The following is a 22,554-nucleotide window of genomic DNA, read 5'->3' on the forward strand; positions in this document are numbered from 1 at the left end:
ACTGGGTACCAGGTGTTGCATGAAGAACAACCATAGGAGCTAGAGAAATGGTACAGAGGAGAAGATATTTGCCTTGCACGTGGACAACCTGGGTTCAATCCCCAGCACACATATGGTCCCCCAAGCTCTGCCAGGAGTGATCCTTGTGCAGAGCCAGGAGTAAGTTCTGAGCACAGTTGCATGTGCAAAAAAACCAAAATAAAAACGCCACTCCCATGGGGTAAAAATAAACAGAACAACTAGTCATATCATGTGTGCCTCTTTCTGACATATAGTAAAAACCATAATTTCTGATAGTTGTGCAACCTTTCATATTTACATAGTCAGACGGTTTAAAGCTGAACCCTGGCACCAGAGAGTACAGGGGTAAGGTGTTAGTACATGGAGCCAGCCCAGGTTTAACCCGCAGCATCACCAGGAGTGCTCTCTGAGCACAGAGCCCAGAGTAAGCCTGAGTATAACTAGGTGTGGTCCCACTCCCTCCATCCCATCCCACCCCACCCAAAAAAGCAAAATCTATACCAGGATAAATTGAGTACATTTTCTGCTCTCTTGTCTAGCTCAGATCAGAAAAGGCCATTTAACAAGATCATGAGACTAAGGAGAGAACTTGAGATTTATCTTAAGCCTAGACTGTAGTGTATAACTGATAAAAATGACATTATAAAAATAATAGCATCAGAGTAGTAAACTTTTTATGAAAATAAGATATTTGGCATACTATTTTTCTGTTACAAAAATATACTTTTTGTTGTTGATTTTGGAAACACAAACCAGCTGTGTTCAGGGTTTACTCCTGGTTCTGCACTCAGGGATCACTCCTGATGGGATTGTGCGGATATGGGGTGCCGGGGATCAAACTCGGGTCAACTGCATGCAAGGCAAGTGCCCTACTTACTGACTAGCTTAGCTCTCCAGCCCCTACAAGCAAACTTTTTTTAAAAAAGTAATACAGGGGCCGGAGCGATAGCACAGCGGGTAGGGCGTTTGCCTTGCACACGGCCGACCCGGGTTCGATTCCCAGCATCCCATATGGTCCCCCAAGCACCGCCAGGAGTAATTCCTGAGTGCAAAGCCAGGAGTAACCCCTGAGCAGTGCTGGGTGTGACCCAAAAAGCAAAAAAATAAAAAAATAAAAATAAAAAAGTAATACAATTTCGTGTAGAACTGAAGACATTATCTGTCTAAACAGTGAGGGCCAGGGAGATGACCCAAAGGGCTTGCATCAGAACACCCAGATTTGGTGGTTTTGTTTGTTTGCTGCTTTTTGGGTCACACTCAGCAATGCTCAGGGGTTACTCCTGGTGGTGCTCAGGGGACCATATGGGATGCCAGGGATTAAACCCAGGTTGGTCAAGTGCAAGGCAAACACCCTACCCGCTGTACTATCACTCCGTTCCCAAGAACACCCAGATTTGGACCACAACCTGTTCAGGAAGCAATTCCAGAGTACTGCCAAGTGTGGCACAGAATTTCCCAGATTTTAAAATTGTCCTTTGAGATATCAGTAAGTTTCCAAGTGATAACAGCATTATTTAGATAATAAAACAAGGAATATGCAATATGATAGTTATCTGTTGAGCTGTTTAATTCAATATATTATTGCAGCTAGTCTCAGTTATCCTCCAAGGGGATAATCCTAAAAGCCCAAGGATATGAATTTTGGTTCTGAGTTACAACAAAGTTATTTTATTTATTTTTTGCTTTTTGGGTCACACCTGGCAATGCACAGGGGTTACTCCTGGATCTGCCCTCAGGAATCACCCCTGGCGGTGCTCAGGGGACCATATGGGATGCTGGGAATCGAACCCGGGTCGGCCGCGTGCAAGGCAAACGCTGTGCTATCGCTTCAGCCCCACAACAAAGTAGTATGCTAAAGGTGGGATTTGATAAGAGATTAAGTAGATTAGAAATGAGGGGCTAGAGAGACAGTACAGCAGGTCAGGCACTTGCCTTGTCCATGACCAGTCAGGGTTCAATCTCTGGCATTTCACATGGCACCCTACGCCAAACTAGAAGTGATACTTGAGTACAGAGCCAGGAGTAATCCCTGAGCACAGTTGGGTGTGGCCCCAAAACCTAAAAAGTAAAAAATAAACCTAAGGTTTTTTAAAAAGCGGTACCATCTTACTCTTGATTTTTCGACAGGCGACAATATTGCTCCTCAGGGGATGTTTGGGAGAGCTCAACTCTAAACATCTAAAAGATGTTTTTAGCTGTCACTACTGAAGATGCTATTGGCATCTAGTGAATAGAAGCCAAGGGTTTTTTTTTAAACAACTTGCAATGCATTGGACAGTCCCTGACAATCATTATTTGGTCCAATTTCATTGTAATTCCAGAGAAGAGTTGAGACTTAAGTGTTTGAAAGTCTTTGTGTTTTTTGGGAGGATGACATGGTATTGTTTAAATCCCCATTTAACCATTTTAAATAAAATGTGTGGTATAATGTCGAGTACTTGCTTAAGTAGAAATAAAATAGTGGAAACTCCAAGAAATGAAAGAGAAAATGAAGTAAAAGGAAAAGAAAGAACAGTAAAAAGTGGTGATAAAATGAGAATGAACCATAGAAAAAGGACAAATTGAAATCAAAAGCTGGTGGAAGCCATCCCAACTATCTGACTAATGAATAAACTTGACAAAAAGACAATTGTCATATTTTTAAAATTTCACCATTTGCAGCTTATAAGAGATTTAAAGCTTAAGGATCAAAGAAAATGAGAAAGCTAAAAAGATGAAAAAGGCAATATCACACATATAACTCAAAAAACTCAGTAGTACAGTCATCTATCTATTTTTTATTTTATGAAATTAAAATGAATTCTGCTCTATTTCTGTCTTCCTAAATTAAGTACTCTGCTCATGTAATTTTTTGTTCTTTTTGTTTTGCTAGTGTAAAATTTTAAAGCATTAACATTCTTTTTCATGTGAGTTTTGAGTTTGAGTAGGTAGTATTTGCATCATCATTCAGTCCTTAAATAGTTTCACCTTTTTATATGTTTAATTTTGGGCCACACCTTTCAGTGCTCTATCTGGGGCTCCTTCCAACTCTGTGATTGGGGTGGTGGCCAGGGGTGCTTGGGAAGACCATGTCATATTGGGGATTGAACCCGCATGTGAAGCATGTGCTCACCCCTTTGAACTGTCTCTCCAGCCCTAAATTTATCTTTTTTTTTAAATTTTTTTATTAGTTTATTTTTAATTAGAGAGTCATTGTGAGGGTACAGTTACAGATCAATACATCTTTGTGCTCATGTTTTCCCCATACAAAGTTCGATAACCCATCCCTTCACCAGTGCCCATTCTCCACCACCAGTAAACCCAACATCCCTCCCCCCCTTCCCAGTCCCGTCTCCCCCCCACCCCACCCTGCCACTATGGCAGGGTATTCCCCTTTGTTCTCTCTCTCTGATTAGGTGTTGTGGTTTGCAATAAAGGTGTTGAGTGGCCATTGTGTTCAGTCTCTAGTCTGTATTTGGCCCGCATCACCCTTCCCCCACATGACCTCCGACCACATTTTACTTGGTGGTCCCTTCCCTGAGTTACCCAGAATGAGAGACCAGCCTCCAAGCCATGGAGACAACCTCCTGGTACTTATTTCTACTATTCTTGGGCGTTAGTCTTATAGTCTATTATTCTATATTCCACAGATGAGTGCAATCTTTCTATGTCTGTCTCTCTCTTTCTGACTCATTTCACTTAGCATGATACTTTCCATGTTGATCCACTTATATGCAAATGTCATGACCTCATTTTTTCTAACAGCTGCATAGTATTCCATTGTATAGATGTACCAGATTTTCTTCAACCAGTCATCTGTTCTAGGGCACTCGGGTTTTTTCCAGATTCTGGCTATTGTAAACAGTGCTGCGGTGAACATATAAGTGCATATGTCACTTCGACTATACTTTTTGGCTTTTCTGGGATATATTCCCAGCAGTGGTATTGCTGGGTCAAATGGGAGCTCAACCTCTAGTTTTTTGAGAATCGTCCATATTGTTTTCCAAAAGACCAGCCCTAAATTTATCTTCCTAGAATTCTGACTAATTGTTAGAGATAACTATTATAGCCTGCTTACACTTGCTTAAGAATTGGTCAGTCAGGGCCAGAAAGATAGTACTTGCCTTGTCTATGCCTGACATGGGTTCGATCCCCAGCACCCCATGTGGTTCCCTGAGAATTGCCAGGAGTAAGCTCTGAGCACAACTGGGTGTGATCCAAAAAGAAACACATTGTTCGGTTTCTCAGATTATTTAAAAATTATTGATAATTTTTAATTTTTCTATATATATTTGAATAAAGTGTCTTATAATATCAGATACAGAACTCTTGTCTGTTAGGTAATGTTATTCATTATAATATTTAGATCTCTTAACTGGTTTGGGGTTTTACTTTTTTTTTTTTTTGGCTTTTTTTGGTGACACCCTAGCGATCCTGGGGTTACTCCTGGCTCTGCAGTCAAATTACTCCTGCTGGTGCTCAGGGGACCATATGGGATGCCAGGGATCAAAAACGGGTCAGTTGCACGCAAGGCAAATGCCCTACCCACTGTACTGTCCAGCCCATCTTAACTCTTATTTTGTCAACATCTATCAGTTACTGAAAGAATACTTTAAAATTTCTATGTTATTATACATTTATCAGTTTCTCACTGTAGTTCTGTCAAGTTTTTCTCATATTTATTTTGTGGTATAGTTGAATGTTAGTGATGGTTGAATGGGAAGATGGAAAGAAGGAAGGAGTATGTAGTCTCTTAGATTGACTGACTACCAAAGATCTTTTCTTCTTGGTTTTCATGGCCTTATATTATCCTTTCATCTTTGAACAAGGATTGAAATGACTGATGTCTTCTAATTAGGATATGATGGTTTCATTTTCAAAATGAGTTTACAAGGAGTGTGACTTGTACCTTGCACTTCCTCTCTGGCTCTTTTGATAGCTTTCTTTGAGGGAATTCAACTGCTGTACACCAAGCTATCTTGTGGACAGGCTCACATAGTAAAGAACCAAAAGAAGTTCTTGGCCAACCATTGCCAAAAATTGAATCTTTTTAAGCAAAAGCTGTGTTGGTGAACTTGGAAATTGATCTTCCCCAGGCCTTTAAATGAGATTTAGTGCTAGGAGGTGCTTGATTAGAACTTTATGGAACATGGAAGCAGACAGCCCAGTTAAGCCACGTCCATAATCCTAGCCTATAGAGAATGTGCCATAGTAAATAGATATCGTTTAATCCACCAAATTTAGGAGTAATTTGTTACACTGAAAGCATCATATAAACAATAGATGTGTGTTAAAATTATATACTTTCTTGGTGAATTGAGAGCTTGTTTGGAGGTTTTAGCAGGGGAGTGCAGCTACTTGTATACCCTCAACTGAAGACTGGTCCATCTCTATTGGGGAAGGCTGTCCTCTTCGACCGAGTGCCACATGGAGCGGTGAGGGAGCAAGGGGACACCCGCCTAGCCAGTCAGATCAGCCGAATTAACCCTGGCAATCAATGGGGTGATAGATGTCGAAGCCAGATCGCTCTCACATCCTTGGACTGGAGTGATAGCACATCTGGTAGGGTGTTTGCCATGCACATGCCTGACCCGGTTCGATTCCTCCATCCCTCTCATCCCGGCAAGCTACCGAGAGTATCCTGCCCTCATGGCAGAGCCTGCCAAGCTACCCATAGCGTATTTGATATGCCAAAAACAGTAACAAATCTCACAATGGAGATGTTACTGGTGCCCTCTCGAGCAAATTGATGAACAACGGGAGGACAGTGACACAGTGGTTGGTGAATTAAACTTTTGTTAGGTTTAATCAAAACCCTTTAATTCCTACTAGTTTATTTTAACGACCTTGCAGGGGCATAGTGGGTGCAAAGCTGGATCACTAGTACAGTAGGTAGGGCATTTGCCATGCACACCTGTCCCAGGTTTGATCCCCAGAACCCATATGATCCCTTGAACTCTGCCAGAGAGCTCCACCAGGCCAACACCTAAGTACCTGAGCACCACCAGGTGTGCCCCCCAAAAAAAATAAAAACAATAAATAAACTTATCAGGGGATGGAGAGATAGTACAGCAGGTAGAATAATTGCCTTGCAAGTTGCTGACTCAGGTTTGATTCCCCAGCATCCCATATGACCCCCATGCACTTCCAGAAGTCATTCCTGAGTCCAGAGCCAAAAGTAACGCCCTACACTGTACTATGGCTCCTGGCCCCTCACACCAGTGTTCTTCTCTCATGTTGTTCTCCCACTCCCTAGTCATAATTTATGACATTTTGGCTTCATTTTCTTCTTTGAACTCACCACTTTTTAAAAAAATGCTTATTTTATGACTTAAATATATGTCCAGTGAAAGCAGGGTCTCTACTTTGTCCAGTGCTATTTCTCCCAGACTTAAGAAAATACCCTGCACAGCATATGACTTCATATTGTTGAATTACTTATGTAAGAAGGTCCAGACAGATAGCACAGTGGGTAAGGCACTTGCCTTGCACACTGCCAATTTTTGGTACCAAATATGGTCACATGAACCCTGCCAGGACTGATCCCTGAGCACAGAGCCAGGAATAAGTACTGAGCACTACCCCAAAATCAAAACTCCCCACATCCCCCCCAAAAGACTTAATTAAATTCAGTTACTTAATTTTGTAATACATCATAGATTACAGTGTGCTTTTTATTTTAAAGATATTCTTACTGAATCACTGTGAGACAGACCCCTACAAAACTGTTCATGATTAGGTTTCAGTCAGCCTGCCTGTATGGCAGGTACTTTTCTTCTCCCTCTCCCTCTCACCCCTCTCTCCCTGTCTCCCACCTCTCATTCTCTTCTTCTCCCTCTCCTCCCTTTCTCCCTCTCCTTTTCTCTCCCTCTCTCCTCTTCCTTTCTCCCTCTCTCCTTCTCTCCCTCTTCCCACACCCCCCCTGACATTTTTGGTCATTGTAGTTTGTAATACAGATACTGAAAGGTTATCGTATATATCCCTTTACCTACTTTTAACACTCAGTTCTTGTCCAGCATGATCATTTCCAACTATTATTGTCATACTGGCCCCTTCTCTATCTTACCTACCCTGCACCCCACACACACTTGAACCATTTACCAATCCTCCTAGCCCCTGTTTTTCCTGGCCTTAGATATTAGTCGTCTTCTGTATGTATTTTTTATATACCACAAATGAGTACAGTCATTCTGTATCTGTCCCTCTCCTTCTGACTCATTTCACTCAGCATGATACTCTCCATGTCCATCCATTTATCTAGTGTACTTTTTTATATTAGGAAATTGTATTGTTCCTAAGTTATACCTCCGATGTTTAAGATTCATTAGTGGGACCCAGATTACCATGGTCCATTAATTGGAAAGTTCCACCTCAATTTTCAGCTAATGTTTTTAGAAACCATTGATGATCCATTGTATCATTAGCGTTTAGAAATTTATGGGACTTTTCTAATTACCATTATATCTGTATTGATTTACTAGGATGCTTTGATAATGAAACTCTTCATTTTCCTAGATATACTTGGTATAGGAAAGGCGAAGTAGTTGCTTGATTCTTTTCATTTTTTATTTTTCACAGATTTGTCTTCTTTAGCAACTCTGCCAAGGTGACTCATTTTTTAAGAGTTACTTTAAATATTTCACATATTTCCATAAATAACCCATTGCATTATTTATCTTTTGTGCTCATTTAAACCTTAGGTTGACTCCTTTGATGTGACTCATTTATTCTTTTGCTTTTTACTTCTTTCTGTTCAAATACATTTATCATAGGCAGCATGTGTCTAATGCCACTCTGATTGACTCCTTCAACTGTCCAGTGGGGCTTAGTCTCTGTAAGCATGTACCTCAACATACAGTAGGTACATGAATAGCAGAGGCTGTGCAGAGGCTGTGGTATTTCACATAGCTTACCAGCAGACACCCTTAAAATATAAAGTCCTGACAGCTTTCTTTTCTGTCTTTTCCCATGTTGCCCCTATATCTGAAAGACCCTAAAACTATTTAAAACTTTTTGTGCTTAACCTTGTGGTTTTTGCTAGGGGATGAATTCCAATAAGCATGTAGATGGGTTTTACTGGTTTTGTTGTTGTTGTTGTTGCTTTTTTATATTTTTACTAAGGGCCACTCTCAATAGTGCTGCAGCAGGTAGGTCAGGGCTACACCTAGAGATACCCAGCCTGGCATTGATGGTGGTTGGGTGGTTGGATATGGTAGTGCTTGGGGGCCAGCAGGGTAACACCAAGAACGGCACAAGGACTGCCAGAAGGATGCTAGGCAACACCTGGTGATGCTCAGGGGCCAAATGGTGTCAAGGGTAGGATTCCAGCCTCACATATGTAGGGTGTGCACTCCATCCCTTTAACGATCTTCCTTGCCCAGATCTCTTTAATTTTCACTTTGTTGTCTGTTTCTCAACATTTGAAATCTTAGTTTAGTTCTTAATGACAGTTATGTAATTTAAATTTTTCTTTCTCTCCTACCAGATCATTATAATTATGTAACTTCTATACAATAGAGAACTAAAGAAAATACTGAAACTCAACACATTCTTCTCCCCTTCTCCCCCTCTTTGCTGCAAACCCCCCCTCCCCCGCCCACCTCCATCTCTCTCTTTTTTTTTTTAATAGTGGCCACCCCCAGCTGTGCTCATTAGCCTAGAGGTGTGGCCTGATGCTTTGATACTCAGGATGGTTTTGGACTTGGTACTCAGAGGACACCAGGGCTGTGCCTGATGATATTCAGGGGACCATGTGGTACTGAGGTCACATTCAGGACTTCACACAGGCTAGGCATTTTATTCTAACACTTGACTTATTTCTCAGGCCCCTCTTTTATTTCTCTTCATATATGGTATTTTAAAAAAAATTAACAAAAATATGTAGCAAGAGTATATGCAAAATAATACTTGGTTAATGACTTACTGTCAGTTACAAAAGGTTGGGCAGTTCTGAGACAGCTTTTGCTTCAATTATTGGCAATGAGGTTGGGGAGGGAGTTAGTCAACACCTGGCTGTGCTCAGGGGGTTACTACTGGCTCTGCACTCAGGGACCACACTTGGTAGGGATCAGGGGACCATATGGGATGCTGGGGTCAAACCCAGGTGAGCCGTGTGCTAGGCAAGCCTCTACCCACTATTGCTATGGCTTCTAATTGACTGTGTTCAAAAACCAAAATTCAGGGTCTGAAGAATAGTACAAGGATTAAGACAGGTGCTTTGCACGTGGTCACTTCAATTTGATTCTGGCACCATATGTGGTCCCCTGAACATAGAGCCAGAAGAAGCCACTGAGCAATACTAGGTGTGTTCCGAACCATCCACCTCCCCAAATTTACCAATTTAGAGATTTTACTGGCTTTAGTAATTGATCCGTCGATCAGGCAGTGTTTCATCCATCAAGTAGAAGGTCTGTAAGTCTTGCATAAAATAAAGGATCTTTATTGTTAGGGGTGGAGAAAGATTGTTAACAAATTAAAAAGTCATTTCAGGTAAAGCTAAATTCCTTCGAAGGAACTTAAGGGGTGTCATGCAGATTACCTCACTGTTGCTGTTAAGGAAACTCGGGATCTATTGGTTTAGGAGTGTAATTTGGAGGGGAGTTTGAAACTTCCATTAGATTATTGAATCTGGATGGAGCGTAACAAGAATGACTCCATTTACGATCTGATTTTGCTATTTTTAATAACAGCAGTGGTATGTAAAGTAGCTTATGTCTCATATAGTATTGTATACAGAGTGGGTATTTTGTAAACACTTTAATACCTGACTTGGGTTACTTGAAGAGATGGTCTCTATAGGCAGGAATTTTAGTGTTTCCAAAGTACTTAGTATTGTTAAGGAAAAAAATGAGCTGTGTTTACTTCTTAGAGATATGTTTTTGTTCTGTACAGTGCTGATTGAGTTCTACCATTCTCAGATTAAAATTTTAATATGAACATTTTATTTTTCATTTTGTTTACAAAGACAGTAGTACTTTTTTATATTTATAAAAGGTGAAATTTTATTTCCACAATAAGACCTTATTTTTTTGCTTCCTAAAAATAAATAATAGAAATACTTTAATATGTAGGTGCCGTGGAGTTAGTAACAGGGATTAAAATGCTTGCCTTGTGTGCCGCTAGTTTGGTTACCAGCACCACACGATTTCCCCCAGGAACCTCCCGGCGTGACTCCTGAGCACTACCAGTGTGACCCCCCAAATCCCCAATCCCCGCTTTGAATATAAAAATGAATTCTGTTAATACAAAGACAGCATACATTTGGTGCTGATGCTTCTTAAATTCCTAATGAGAAAATAACTTTTAATTTTTTTTTCCAGATGATGGGCATAAGAAAGCTCGGAATGCTTATCTCAATAATTCCAATTATGAAGAAGGAGATGAATATTTTGATAAAAACTTGGCACTATTTGAGGTAATACCTAGGTGAAAACTAGGGCAAAAATTTTAGGAACGTAGGTTTCAAGATAACTGTTCTCTGTCCCATTTAGCTTTAAAATGTTACAGTTGAATAATAACTAATTGTTAAAAGACAATAGTTGTTATCATAGTTTAGTCTATATAATCTAATTTTTTCTACTAATTAATGAGTAGCCATTAAATCAAATTTTTATGAAGGTAGGAGGAATGTTGACTGCATGGGCATATGAAGAATTTTGCTTTCTAAATCAACTGGGATTTGAATGTTTACTGTGGAATTGTTATTCAGCTAGGTATAAAGTAGTATTTTTTTCATATTATGTTTAAGAAAATTATCACTTACCTGAAACTACTCACCAAAAAGTGCAGGAAACAACCTGCTAGATTAAGAAAACCTGAGCCAGAGAGATAGTATAGGAGGCTTGTAACTTATCAAGGTTTGATCCCTGGCACAGAATATCAACCTGAGTACAGCCAGGAATGGTCTCTGAGCACAGAGCCAAGAATAAGTTCCAAGCCAGGCCAGGTGTGGCCCAAAAGACAACAAAATAAAATACCTCTCTGTCTTACTTAAGACAGCATGAAATCTGAGAGGCACTAGACTAGTTGTTGAAAAGATTGATTTAATACTGCACTGCCTTCACTTACCTTTGGGCAATAATGTGAGTACAGTATCTATCAGTATGCCTGTATTTGGTTATCTATTTCGATTCTTTTTTGTCACACCCAACAGTGCTCAGGACTTACTTCTGGTTCTGTGCTTAGGAATCACTACTGGTGGGGCTCAGGGGGACTATATTATGTGTTATACCAGAACATGAACCTCAGTAAGTCCTATGTAAGGCAAACACCCTATGTGCTGTAATATCTCTTCATCCCTCATTGTGTGACTATTTTAAAATTATATTTTCTCTTGGTGTCCTTTAAGGAAAAGTCTGAGTTGCATATTACAGAAGTTTTAGTCACAGATTTTTTTCATTGACCTGCTGTTATAAGCTTCCCTAGATATAGCAGCTATAAGCTTTCCTAGAACTGTTGTAGCCTAATGAAAGGGAAACTGGAACCTAAAAAATATCATATTGGGGCCTTGGAATGGTGGAGCCCAGCAACAGAGCACTTGCCTTATGTGTATGAGGTCCTGGGTTCAATCCTTGGCACTGAAAAAAAAATCACATTCTTAATGTTCTGTATGAAATTACAGCTACCTATGGGAGTCAGGGTGATTTTGGTTTTACTGTAGAGTTAAGCTATTGCAAATGAATTGATGTAGTCCTGATTAAGTACGGTATTTTCATGTGGGAGAGAAACAGTTTTATTAGCATTTTCTTTAGAATATCTTCTCATTTATTTTGCATTTTCTGGTAGAGATATCATCTTGATGCTTTTTTCCCATATATTCTTTTCATTCTCATTTCCTGCATTTCTATATTTATAGGAAGAAATGGACACCAGACCAAAGGTGTCTTCTCTACTCAACCGCATGGCCAATTACACTAACCTGACCCAAGGAGCAAAGGAACATGAAGAGGCAGAGAACATTACTGAAGGGAAAAAAAAACCCACTAAGGTGAGAACTTAGAATAACAAGAAGAAATCAGAAGAGTTCTAGGCCAAAGAGATAGTACAGCAGGTATGGTGTTAGCCTTGTACATGACCAACCTGAGTTTGATCTCTGGGACCCCATAAGGTCCTCTGTGTCCTGGCAGGAGTGATCTCTAAGCGCAGTCAGGAGTAAGCCCTGAGCACAGAGGCAGAGGGGAGTGAGGAAAAGGGGGGTAGGTGAGAAGGGAAGAGGGAGTAAGGAGAGGGAGAAGAAGGGAGAGTGGAGAGGGGAAGGGAGATGGAGAAAGGGGTGGGAGGAAAAAACCACACACACCCACAACGGGGCAGCAGTTAGCCAGGGCAGAGAATGTTGGTCTTTCGAGAGATTGGTTGGGAAATTCTTCTGACTGATATTTGAGCAGAAACCTAAGTATTATGAGCAAGTGAACCATGTAATAACTGAGAGAAGAGCATTCCAGGGAGAGGGAAGAAAACATCCATCTGCTGATGCCATATGTCTGTTGTGAAGTTGTTGGGTTTTTCAAAGACCAAATATCATTTTTTATTAAAATGAAAATATGAACAGTATTACACATTAGCTTTCTGATTTGTCAGGAGTAAAACAGCTCTCAGATCTCTGTCTTGCCAAATATTTATTATATTTGAAATATAATGCTATATTTCAAATATAATATCAAATACCAGTTATTATGAAGGATTTTAAATTGTGTGTGTGTGAGGATCTAGTTAAGTTTATTTGTGGTCAAACATCTAGGGAAATTTGTGGGAACTCATATACAGTAAGAATGTATAGCCTGCGGGGCTGGAGCAGTAGTACAATGGGTATGGCACTTGCCTTGCACTCTGTCAACATGGGTTCAAGTCCTGGCACCCCATATGGTTCCCCAAGCCCTCCAGGAGTGACCTCTGAGCAAAGAGCTAGGAGTAAGCCCTGAGCACTAGTGGCCCAAAGCACCCCTCCAAAAAAAGAGTATATAGCCTTAGACATAACTAAATACAGTGAAGACATTGTAAGATTTTATATGTGCTTCTTTTAAGAAATTGCTTAGAGGTTAGGTTGAAGGGTGGGAGGGAGCCTGGGGTGGGATGGGCTCATGACATGAGATGGGAACATTGTATCCCTGAAACCCTATTCTGAACAGCTTTGTAAATCAGTAAAATATATATATATATATATATATATGTATGTATGTATTTTTTTAATAAAAATTTAAACACTGTTTATATTAATCTCAGTTTAAGATGAATTTGGTCACTGGAGAATAAACCTTCAGATACAAGTAAACGAATAAAAGCATTTTTCATAAATGACTATATAATTGTTTTGTCGACATTTTTTTCCAGAGCCCCCAAATGGGTACCTTCATGGGTGTCTACCTTCCATGTCTACAGAACATTTTTGGAGTGATTCTTTTTCTACGCCTTACGTGGGTGGTGGGCACAGCTGGAGTTCTTCAGGCCTTTGCAATTGTCCTTATCTGCTGCTGCTGTGTAAGTCCTTAGTTGGTTCCTGGAATTCATCTAGAACATTGTGAGGGCTAAAAAAGTGTATGCACTTGACTTTTTTAGGAATAAAACCAAGAATAATTGGGAAAGACTCGTCACAACAGAAAAGATTGCTTTGATACTAAAATTGAAAGAATTTTAGGGCCAGAAGGATTTCTCAACAGGCTGGAGCATATGCTTTGCATGCAAGAGGTCTAAGTTGTATACCTACCACCATGAGGTCCAGCATTGAGCTAGCATTAGGTCCTGAGCACGGCTAAGTGTGACCCCCAAATAACAACAGAGAAGTGAATTTTTGGCCAGTTATTCATTGAGTGTCTCTATAATGTGGTGTACTAGAACTTGTAAAGGATAATTTCAGGAATTAGAAGATTGAGTATTTAAAGAATTCAAAGGTCAAGACAGAAGTCTTACTGGGCATGATTTGTAAGCAGTCCCTATAACGGCTTGGTCCCCCAAATACCACTGAGAGTGACTTTCAAGTATCAAACCTGGAAATCCCTGAGCACTGTAGGGTATGACCCCCCTCTCCTCCCAGCTCCCATCCCCCCCACACATACCTCTAAAGAGTTTAAACAATTCATAATGCAAATCGTCAGAGGCTTGAAACACCAAAATTTTGGCCAAAAAATGTGATGTACTACTCCATTATGATACTGAAAAACAAAACTGACTAAAGGTATGGGATTTTATTTTTTTTGAAGTTTCATACCTCTTCCTTAGAAACTCAGGTGTTTCACATAGTTCTTTTCTCCTTAATACTAAGAATTTTCTGATCCTTCTTTAAACTTCTTTTATCCATGTATATCAGCCAACTTTATCAATTTTACTATAAGCTGATTATTATTAAAGTTTTATTCTTTTACTATTTGTCTACGACCTTTTATTACTATCACTTTTAATTCTATCACAAACATGTCACTAGCCTCTATCAGGTCTTTGTCCATCTGCTTGCAGGTGATATTTCTAAAATACACTTCTGAAGTTCAGAAGTTTTAGTGGTTTCTTTCAATTTTTTTTGTTTTATTTCAATTGTTATTCTAGCCAGTCTTCAACATATCTTCTAAGTTGTTTATCTAGAACATCCAGAATGAGGTTAGTGGTTCTTAATAGCACCTTAATAGCACCTTCTTAATAGCACCTTCTTAATAGCACCTTAATTAATAACTATTGATTACAGTGTAGGAATGTAACAGAGTACTCAATAGTGTGACTACTATTGAGTAGTAGTCAATACTTGAACTATCTCACTTCCATATCATTAAGTATGATGTTCAACTCCCTGCATGAAAGTAGAGAGTTTGCTGTTAAATGATAAGTGCACTGGAATCCACAGATGGAGCAGAAGTATAGAAATTTTACCTTTATATACTAACAATCTTTTTCCATTTTTTTTAACAGACATTATTGACTGCTATCTCCATGAGTGCCATTGCCACCAATGGAGTAGTGCCAGGTCAGTAGGTCAATGCTGGATTTCAGGGATAGTCCATCATTAATTTTGTGTTTATGCTGTAAAACTGGAGTGTTTAGTCTATTTGTTACAAATACTAATATTCTTTGACTTTAGGGTACTTTCTGTAAGAACTGTTGTAAGCTAAAATAATTTAACTTCCATCACTTTTTTATTCTTTAATTGGTTTATAATTGGCTTATAGTATTATGAAATTTTAAAAGTTTAGTTTATATATATATATATATATTTTTTTTTTTTTTGCTTTTTGGGTCACACCCAGCGATGCCCAGGGGTTACTCCTGGCTTTGCACTCAGGAATTACACCTGGCGGTGCTTGGGGGACCATATGGGATGCCGGGGATCGAACCCGGGTCGGCCGCGTGCAAGGCAAACGCCCTACCCGCTGTGCTATCGCTCCGGCCCCCTAGTTTATATTTTTATATTTAATTTTCCCTGTTTCTACCACCAAAATTCCTCTGCCATCTCACCAGAAAGACTCCCCTACTTTTTTCTCCCATTTTCTTTCCCTCCAAGTAACTACCATTGTTCTAAGCCTACTAGTAGGATTGTTGGGCTTTTTTTCTTTTGCTAGTTCATTTGCTTTAGTTGTTGATGTTCTACATATAAGTGAAACAGTAACTTTTTTTAATATCCTGACATATAGCAATTAGCATAATCACCTCAAGATTTATACATTTTGAGGCTGGAATTATATTACAGTAGGTAGGGTGTTTGCCTTACATGCAGCCAACGTATGTCCAATTACTGGCACCCCATGTGGTCCCCTGAGCCCACCAGGAAGATCTCTGAGTGAAGAACCAGGTGTAACCCCTGAGCACTACTGGTATGGTCCCAAAAACAAATGAAAAAAAAGATTCATTTTGGGAACAGCATATGATAGTTCAGTGCATGTTATGCATGTGCAAGAAGCAAGTTCAGTTCCAATGACATGTGGTCCAGAAACCAAAAGATTATTTTTCCAGTAGTAGAGTAGCAGTTTTTGAGTTTATGTACCATTGCTTCTTTATCCAGACCTCTGTTAGGGGACATTTAAGTTGATCCTTGTTTTGACTGTCATGAATAATGCTTTGTTAGCTTCTTTTAATTAGGGTGCATTCTTCTAGGCTGTCTCATGTCTGTGGTAAATATTCTCTGATTTTTTTTTTAATTATAGCTGACAAATTGTTTCATGTGGAGCATTACATACATAGTATAGGTACCATAAAGGCTTCAACTTTTCTCACTAATTTTATATATATATTTTTTATTTACGGTTTTCAAAGTCATAAGAATTTGTTCTTCAACATTATTATCTAAAATTTGCTTACTAATGTACTTTCATTAATCTGTTTAACTTCTATTTTGTCTTTTAGCTGGGGGCTCATACTTTATGATTTCCCGAGCACTGGGCCCAGAATTTGGTGGGGCTGTTGGCCTCTGCTTTTATCTTGGTACCACTTTTGCAGCAGCCATGTATATTCTTGGTGCCATTGAAATTTTTCTGGTAAGTAACGATTTAATAACTGTCCACACAATGAAAAATACATACACTTGCATTCATTTTGTTCTTTGATATCAAGTTTCTTATATATCAGTTTTATGATGCAAGCAAGTAATTGACTACTCTCTAGTAATTGGACCCTTAATGTGAACGTGAGGGAAAAGGTTGATGGTATTCTTTGCCTGCCTATTCTTTCCCTTCTTCCACTTGCCACCACCATACCTCCTTAACTGATGAGTTAGCATCAGAAGCAAGACTTGAACTAATAGGGGAAAAGTGAAGTTAGTCTCTTTTTTTGGGGGAGGGATGGAGGTAGGTGTTGGGCCACACATGATGGTACTCATAGGTTACTCCTCATTCTGCACTCAAGAATCACATGGGCTCTGCACTCAGATTACTCTTGGTGGGCTCAGGAGGCCATCTGTGATGCCAGGGATCAAATCCAGGTTGCCCGCATGCAAAGCAAGTGCCCTATCTGCTGTACTATTTCTCTGGTCCCAGTAAAGTAAATTTTTTTATCTTTATTCCAGTTAAACAAAAACTTCCCCTTATTAGCTGAGGTTTTTTTTTAATTATTTAAAGTAGTAATAGTAAAAGTAGGAAGTACTTAAGCTATCATTATAATTATTTTATGTAACATTTTGGGTAAATAGTTATTTGTTTTTTCTATTTTGAAATGTATTCAGAATTGCATGTAGTCTTAAAAAAAAGAAATCAGTGATATCACAGTTCTGTGGGTAATATGGATCCAGAATGCAGTTAGGCAAAGTCACCATTAATTTTCTCATTTAGCTTTGTGGGGTTTGTTTTTGGTTTTGGTTTTTTGGTAAAGACAGCTGCAAACTACAGAACACCTTTTATTTGATTAAATTGATGTCATTTTCTGCTTTATTTGTTTAATAGGTATATATTGTTCCTCGCGCTGCAATCTTTCGTAGTGATGATGCACTCAAGGAATCAGCAGCCATGCTAAATAATATGCGTGTCTATGGCACAGCCTTCTTAGTTCTCATGGTGTTGGTGGTATTCATCGGCGTACGCTATGTGAACAAATTTGCTTCACTTTTCCTGGCCTGTGTCATTGTGTCCATCTTAGCCATCTATGCTGGAGCCATCAAGTCGTCTTTTGCCCCTCCACACTTCCCGTACGTGTCAGTCTTTTAACTATCATTATCAGGTAGTCATTGGTAGTATCTGGTGATGTGATTATTTCAAATCATGATCTCACAGAATGTGTTGAATTTTCCTCCTGGGTTAAAGCCTAGTTAGCATCTAGGTAGGCATCCTCCCAGAAACTGTGCCCTGTTGATTTTCCCCCTTATGTCCCTTGATAGTGATTTGAACTATTCATGAGATAACAAACTTTCTTTACCAACACTATAGTTATTGCCGCTATACTTAACAGTAATATTTTCATGTTGAATTCCTTTTTTAAACAAAAAGTCTTCAGAAGCTAAAGAGTTAGCACAGAGGATAAGGCTCTTGGCTTGCATGTGGCCAATCCCTGTTCAATCTTTGGCTCCCTATATGGTCCCCTAAGCACTGCCATAGGTTACTCCTGAACGTAGAGCCATGAATAGCCCCTGTGTACCATTGGGCATGACCCAACCACCTCCTCCCCCCAGCCCCCATCACTAAATCTAGTGTCAAACTCTAACTCTCCTACTTACATATATATATATTCAGATGTTTTTATTCTGATATTATTTTTTTAGTCTTGCAGGGGTTGGGGAGGGTGGGCAGGGATACTCAGCAATACTCAGGGCTTGCTTTGGCTCTGTACTCAGGGATCACTCCTGGTGAGCTGGGGGGACCATATGTGGTGACCATATGTAGCTTCAGCCCCTTTCTAGTCTTAAAGAGAAATAGATAACCCATTTATTTAATAATATTGATTAGTTTATATACCGTAAGTAGTGCAGTACCTTAATTAAGAAGTTATAATGGATTTTTAAAGACATGTGACTTATAGACTCGACTGCTTTCCATTTGATTAGTAGCACAGGAACTATCTGACCATGATATTGTTTGTAATCTTGTTATAAAGATTATCTTTGAAAAGTCTTATGAATTTTCCTAGGGATCAAATTTATCAGCTCTCTGTTGATTTAACCTGAGTACATTATTTTTTTAAGATGAAAAAATAGCTTTATAGACTTTAAATGACTTGTCCCAAAGTTAATTTATGACAGAGCAGGAACATGAACCTCATGGTTTCCTGACTCCTAGTATGTTTTTCTACATGATAAAAGATGTCAGTAATAATTTCATCACAAATTTTTGGGCTTTGTTTGTTTGGGAGCCACACCTGGCTCTGTTCAGAGGCTGCCACTCTTGCTCCGGTGATGCTCAGGAGACCTCATGCAGCACTGGGATTGGAACCAGGGCAAGACCACAGCCATAGGATAGGCAAGTGCCTTAACCTTAGTGTTATCTCTCTGCCCCTCCATCACAAATTTTAGTCTGCTCATCTAGGAACTGCAAGCTAGATGAAGGTCCATTTTAGAATAATAAAAAGTACTAAGTGCTACATCCTGACTATATTTTAACTTGGAAAATCCCATTTTTGCCTCCTTAAGTTCTCCTTTGATGCTTCTACCCTTTTTTGAAGGGGATGGTGAGTAAAAGGCCATTGTGCATGGTATTTTCTTTAAATATAATACTGAAACAAACCTAGAGGAATGCATGAAGCAAGACTGGGAAATGTTGAGAGCTAATGAAGCTGAGCTGAGTATCTGGTTCATTATGTATGTTTGCTCTCATTTTGCAGATGTAAAAACTCACTTTGTTCCTTCTAAGAGGTATTTTAACTGTGAGTGAATTGTTGATATTTATATCTCTGGGTTAAAAAAATATAAAATCAGTAGTTGATAGTTATATTATCATTAAATACCCTCACTCCCACTGGCTCTAGGCTTAAATCCAAAAACAGTTTTCTCTTGTGCCAGAAGGATGCCTTCTTTAGGTCTTAGATAGACTGTCTCTCTCAAAACAGAAGCCTGAAAATTTCACCTTTATTTTCAGTTTAGTTGGGTTTTTTTTCTTTTGTTTTCTTTTTTCTTTTTCTTTTTTTTTTTTTTTTTTTTTGGCTCTTTTGGTCACACTCAGAGATGCCTAGGGGTTACTCTTGACTCTGCACTCAGGAATTACTCCTGGAAGTGCTCGGGAGATCATATGGAATGCCGGGGATTAAACCCCAGTCAGCCGCATGCAAGGCAAATACCCTACCCACTGTACTATCATTCTGACCCTAGTTCATTATTTTTTTAAAATAATTGATTTTGGGGAGTCTGCACATGGCAGTTTTCAGGGCTTAGTCCTGGCTCTGCACTCCAGGATCACTCCTGGTGAGCTTGATGGGGTGCCATGATTGAACCCAGATTGGCTGTGTGAATGGCAAGTGCCCCACCTGCTGCGCTGTTGCTGTGCTCCTGAAGATTTGATCTTTAACATAATTTGGTTTAGGTTTTGTTCTGGGACCACATCAGGAGGTGCTCAAGACTTACTTCTGGCTCTGCAGTTAGCGATTACTCTTGATGGGGCTCAGGGATGCCAGGCATTGAACCCCATTTGAGTGTGTGCAAAGCAAGCACCCTACCCTCTGTACTATCACTCTGTCACACTAGCATAACATTTTGAAAGAGGTTGTTATAAACATAAGGCTCACCTAAGCATGAAAAGAAAATTTTTATAAGTAGTGTAAAAGGATTTTAGAATTCTTTTAGCCCAAACAATTGGTTAATAACCTAGAAGTTTTAAAATATATCAATAGAGCATCTTCAGGTAATTCCCCGATTTAAATTCTATCACCACCACTTCCTGTATACCACTCTTCTACCTTGGGCAGACCCTTAATTTTTTTTTAATTTTATATTTCATAAAGTTGGTCACAATAATTGATTACTTTTAGTATTTCAACACCAATCCCACCTCTTTACACCTTCCTTCCACCATCATTTCAAATTTTCCCACCTCCACTCAAGCCTGCCCCACAGGCAGATGCTAGATAATTTATTTTGTATTGCTAGTTATGAATAGTATGAGGTGTCAGCAGCTGCGCACTCCTGGAATTCTACAATTTTAAATAATTGGAGTTCGGAGACATCTCTGCAGCAAGCTGATCGGTTCTGAGATTCATTTGTGAGTCTCTGGATCATGGCCGTTAATGTGCTTAAATGGCACCCGGAGAATTCATGGGTGTGACAACCAGGACCTCTAAGGTCTGAGGAGATGGGAAGGAGGAACCGTCACCTATTCCTTGAGGAATGGAGTTTTCAGTCACTGGTCTCGCATACCTGGGTTCTGGAGGTTTGTGGCCACCAGGATTCATATGGGGCAGGTGGAGGGACGATTCCTGCTCATGTCTGGACAGGTCCTTTATCTCCCTAAATTTTATCCCAAATAATCTACAAAATAGGCATACTAATATAATTCTGTCTGTAATCTCATAAAGCTTAAAAATCAACAGATACTGGTTTCCTACTTATGACAGTAGATGCTCTTAGAAATTAGATTTTTTTTTCTTTTAACTAATGTGTTTACTATTTACTAACCTGTTTCTAGAGTACCTTTTTGAAAAATTTTTTTTCCTTCATCTTTCTCCATGTCCGTTTCCACCTAGGGTCTGCATGCTGGGTAATCGAACCCTCTCGTCAAGACACATTGACATTTGCTCGAAAACTAAGGAAATCAACAACATGACAGTACCATCAAAGTTATGGGGTTTCTTCTGTAACTCAACTCAGTTTTTCAATGTCACCTGTGATGAATACTTTGTACACAATAACGTCACTTCAATCCAGGGCATTCCTGGATTGGCTAGTGGTGTCATTACAGGTAAATTAGCGTTTTTCAGGATAAGTTTATTTTCCTTTGAGAAAAACTGACTTGCTATATTTGACTCTCTGTTCTTCACAAAGACTTCATGCCATAATACCACTTCCCTCCTTAGGGATGTTATTTTTCTCCCTCACTTCCTGTGCTAGGGCCAGACCCAGGATGCTTGCCTTGCATGAGGGAAACCTTGATTGAATTTAAGGCATCCCATGTGGCTACCTGAGCATCTCCAGGAGTAATTCCTGAGTGCAGAGCCAGGACTGACCCCTGAACATCGCCGGGTATGGCCCCAAACCAAAATAATAATAACAATAAAATATCCACTGCATTGGGCTGGAGCAATAGCACAGTGGGTAGGGCGTTTGCCTTGTATGCGGCCAACCCGGGTTCAATTCCCAGCATCCCATATGGTCCCCTGAGTATCGCCAGGAGTAATTCCTGAGTGCAAAGCCAGGAGGTAATCCCTGTGCATTGCCGGGTGTTATCCGAAAAGGGAAAAAAAATCCACTGTATTTTCGTAAAATTGCCATTGTTCTTCCCATAATTGATCTCTTAATGTCACTATGTCCACATAAGTAATTTCCCAATTCAGCTAAACTCTTACAAAGGTTTTTCTTTTGCATTTTATACAAAATTTATACAAATAAAATATAAGATTATATTTTAGCCAGATCATAACTGTATTTTAACTTTTTATGTGTGCTTTATTGCATAATATGTATGTGTGTATATGTATGTAAGAAATTTATGTGCTCATGTAAAAGCACATACTTTTTATGATTTTTTAATTAAATCACCAGGAGATACATAGTTACAAAGTTCTACATAATTGGGTTTTGGGCATACCGTATCCCAACACCAGTCAGTGTCCCTTCACCAGTGTACATTTCACACCACCAGTGTCCCCAGTGTTTCTCTCTTCAACCTCCCCAACCCTCATTCTGCCTCTGCAGCAGTCTCCCTCCCTCCCTCTCCCTTTCCCTCTCCTTTTTCCCCTTCCTCACCTCCCTCCACCCCTTTGGGCATTGTGATTTGCAACACAGATACTGAAAAGGTTATCATGTGTATTCCTTTACCTATTTTCAACACTCAGTTCTTGTCCAGAGTGATCATTTCCAGCCCTCATTGTCACATGGGTCCCGTTTCTATCCAAAATGCCCTGTCTCTTCCTCTTGTGAAAAATTTCCGATGGTGGGCCAGGCCTCCTGGCCCTCATTTCTACTGTCCTTGAGTAACAGTTTTTATGTCTGTCCCTCTCCTGCTGACTCATTTC

General features: G+C 39.6%; 1 protein-coding gene across 2 annotated transcripts in view; it reads left to right on the plus strand.

The window, feature by feature from the left end:
* SLC12A6 (solute carrier family 12 member 6) overlaps positions 1-22,554 on the plus strand; it is a 95,742-nt gene that overhangs the window by 48,416 nt on the left and 24,772 nt on the right. For both annotated transcript variants that reach the window (XM_004609531.2, XM_004609532.3), the window contains 7 exons: positions 10,320-10,414; positions 11,855-11,986; positions 13,327-13,473; positions 14,890-14,944; positions 16,318-16,448; positions 17,349-17,590; positions 21,067-21,281. In XM_004609531.2, the coding sequence (XP_004609588.1) occupies positions 10,320-10,414; positions 11,855-11,986; positions 13,327-13,473; positions 14,890-14,944; positions 16,318-16,448; positions 17,349-17,590; positions 21,067-21,281 (1,017 nt within the window). The remainder of the gene's footprint in view (positions 1-10,319; positions 10,415-11,854; positions 11,987-13,326; positions 13,474-14,889; positions 14,945-16,317; positions 16,449-17,348; positions 17,591-21,066; positions 21,282-22,554) is intronic.

The sequence above is a fragment of the Sorex araneus genome, chromosome 3 (genome assembly GCF_027595985.1).
Source record: "Sorex araneus isolate mSorAra2 chromosome 3, mSorAra2.pri, whole genome shotgun sequence".
Taxonomy (NCBI): Eukaryota; Metazoa; Chordata; class Mammalia; order Eulipotyphla; family Soricidae; genus Sorex; species Sorex araneus.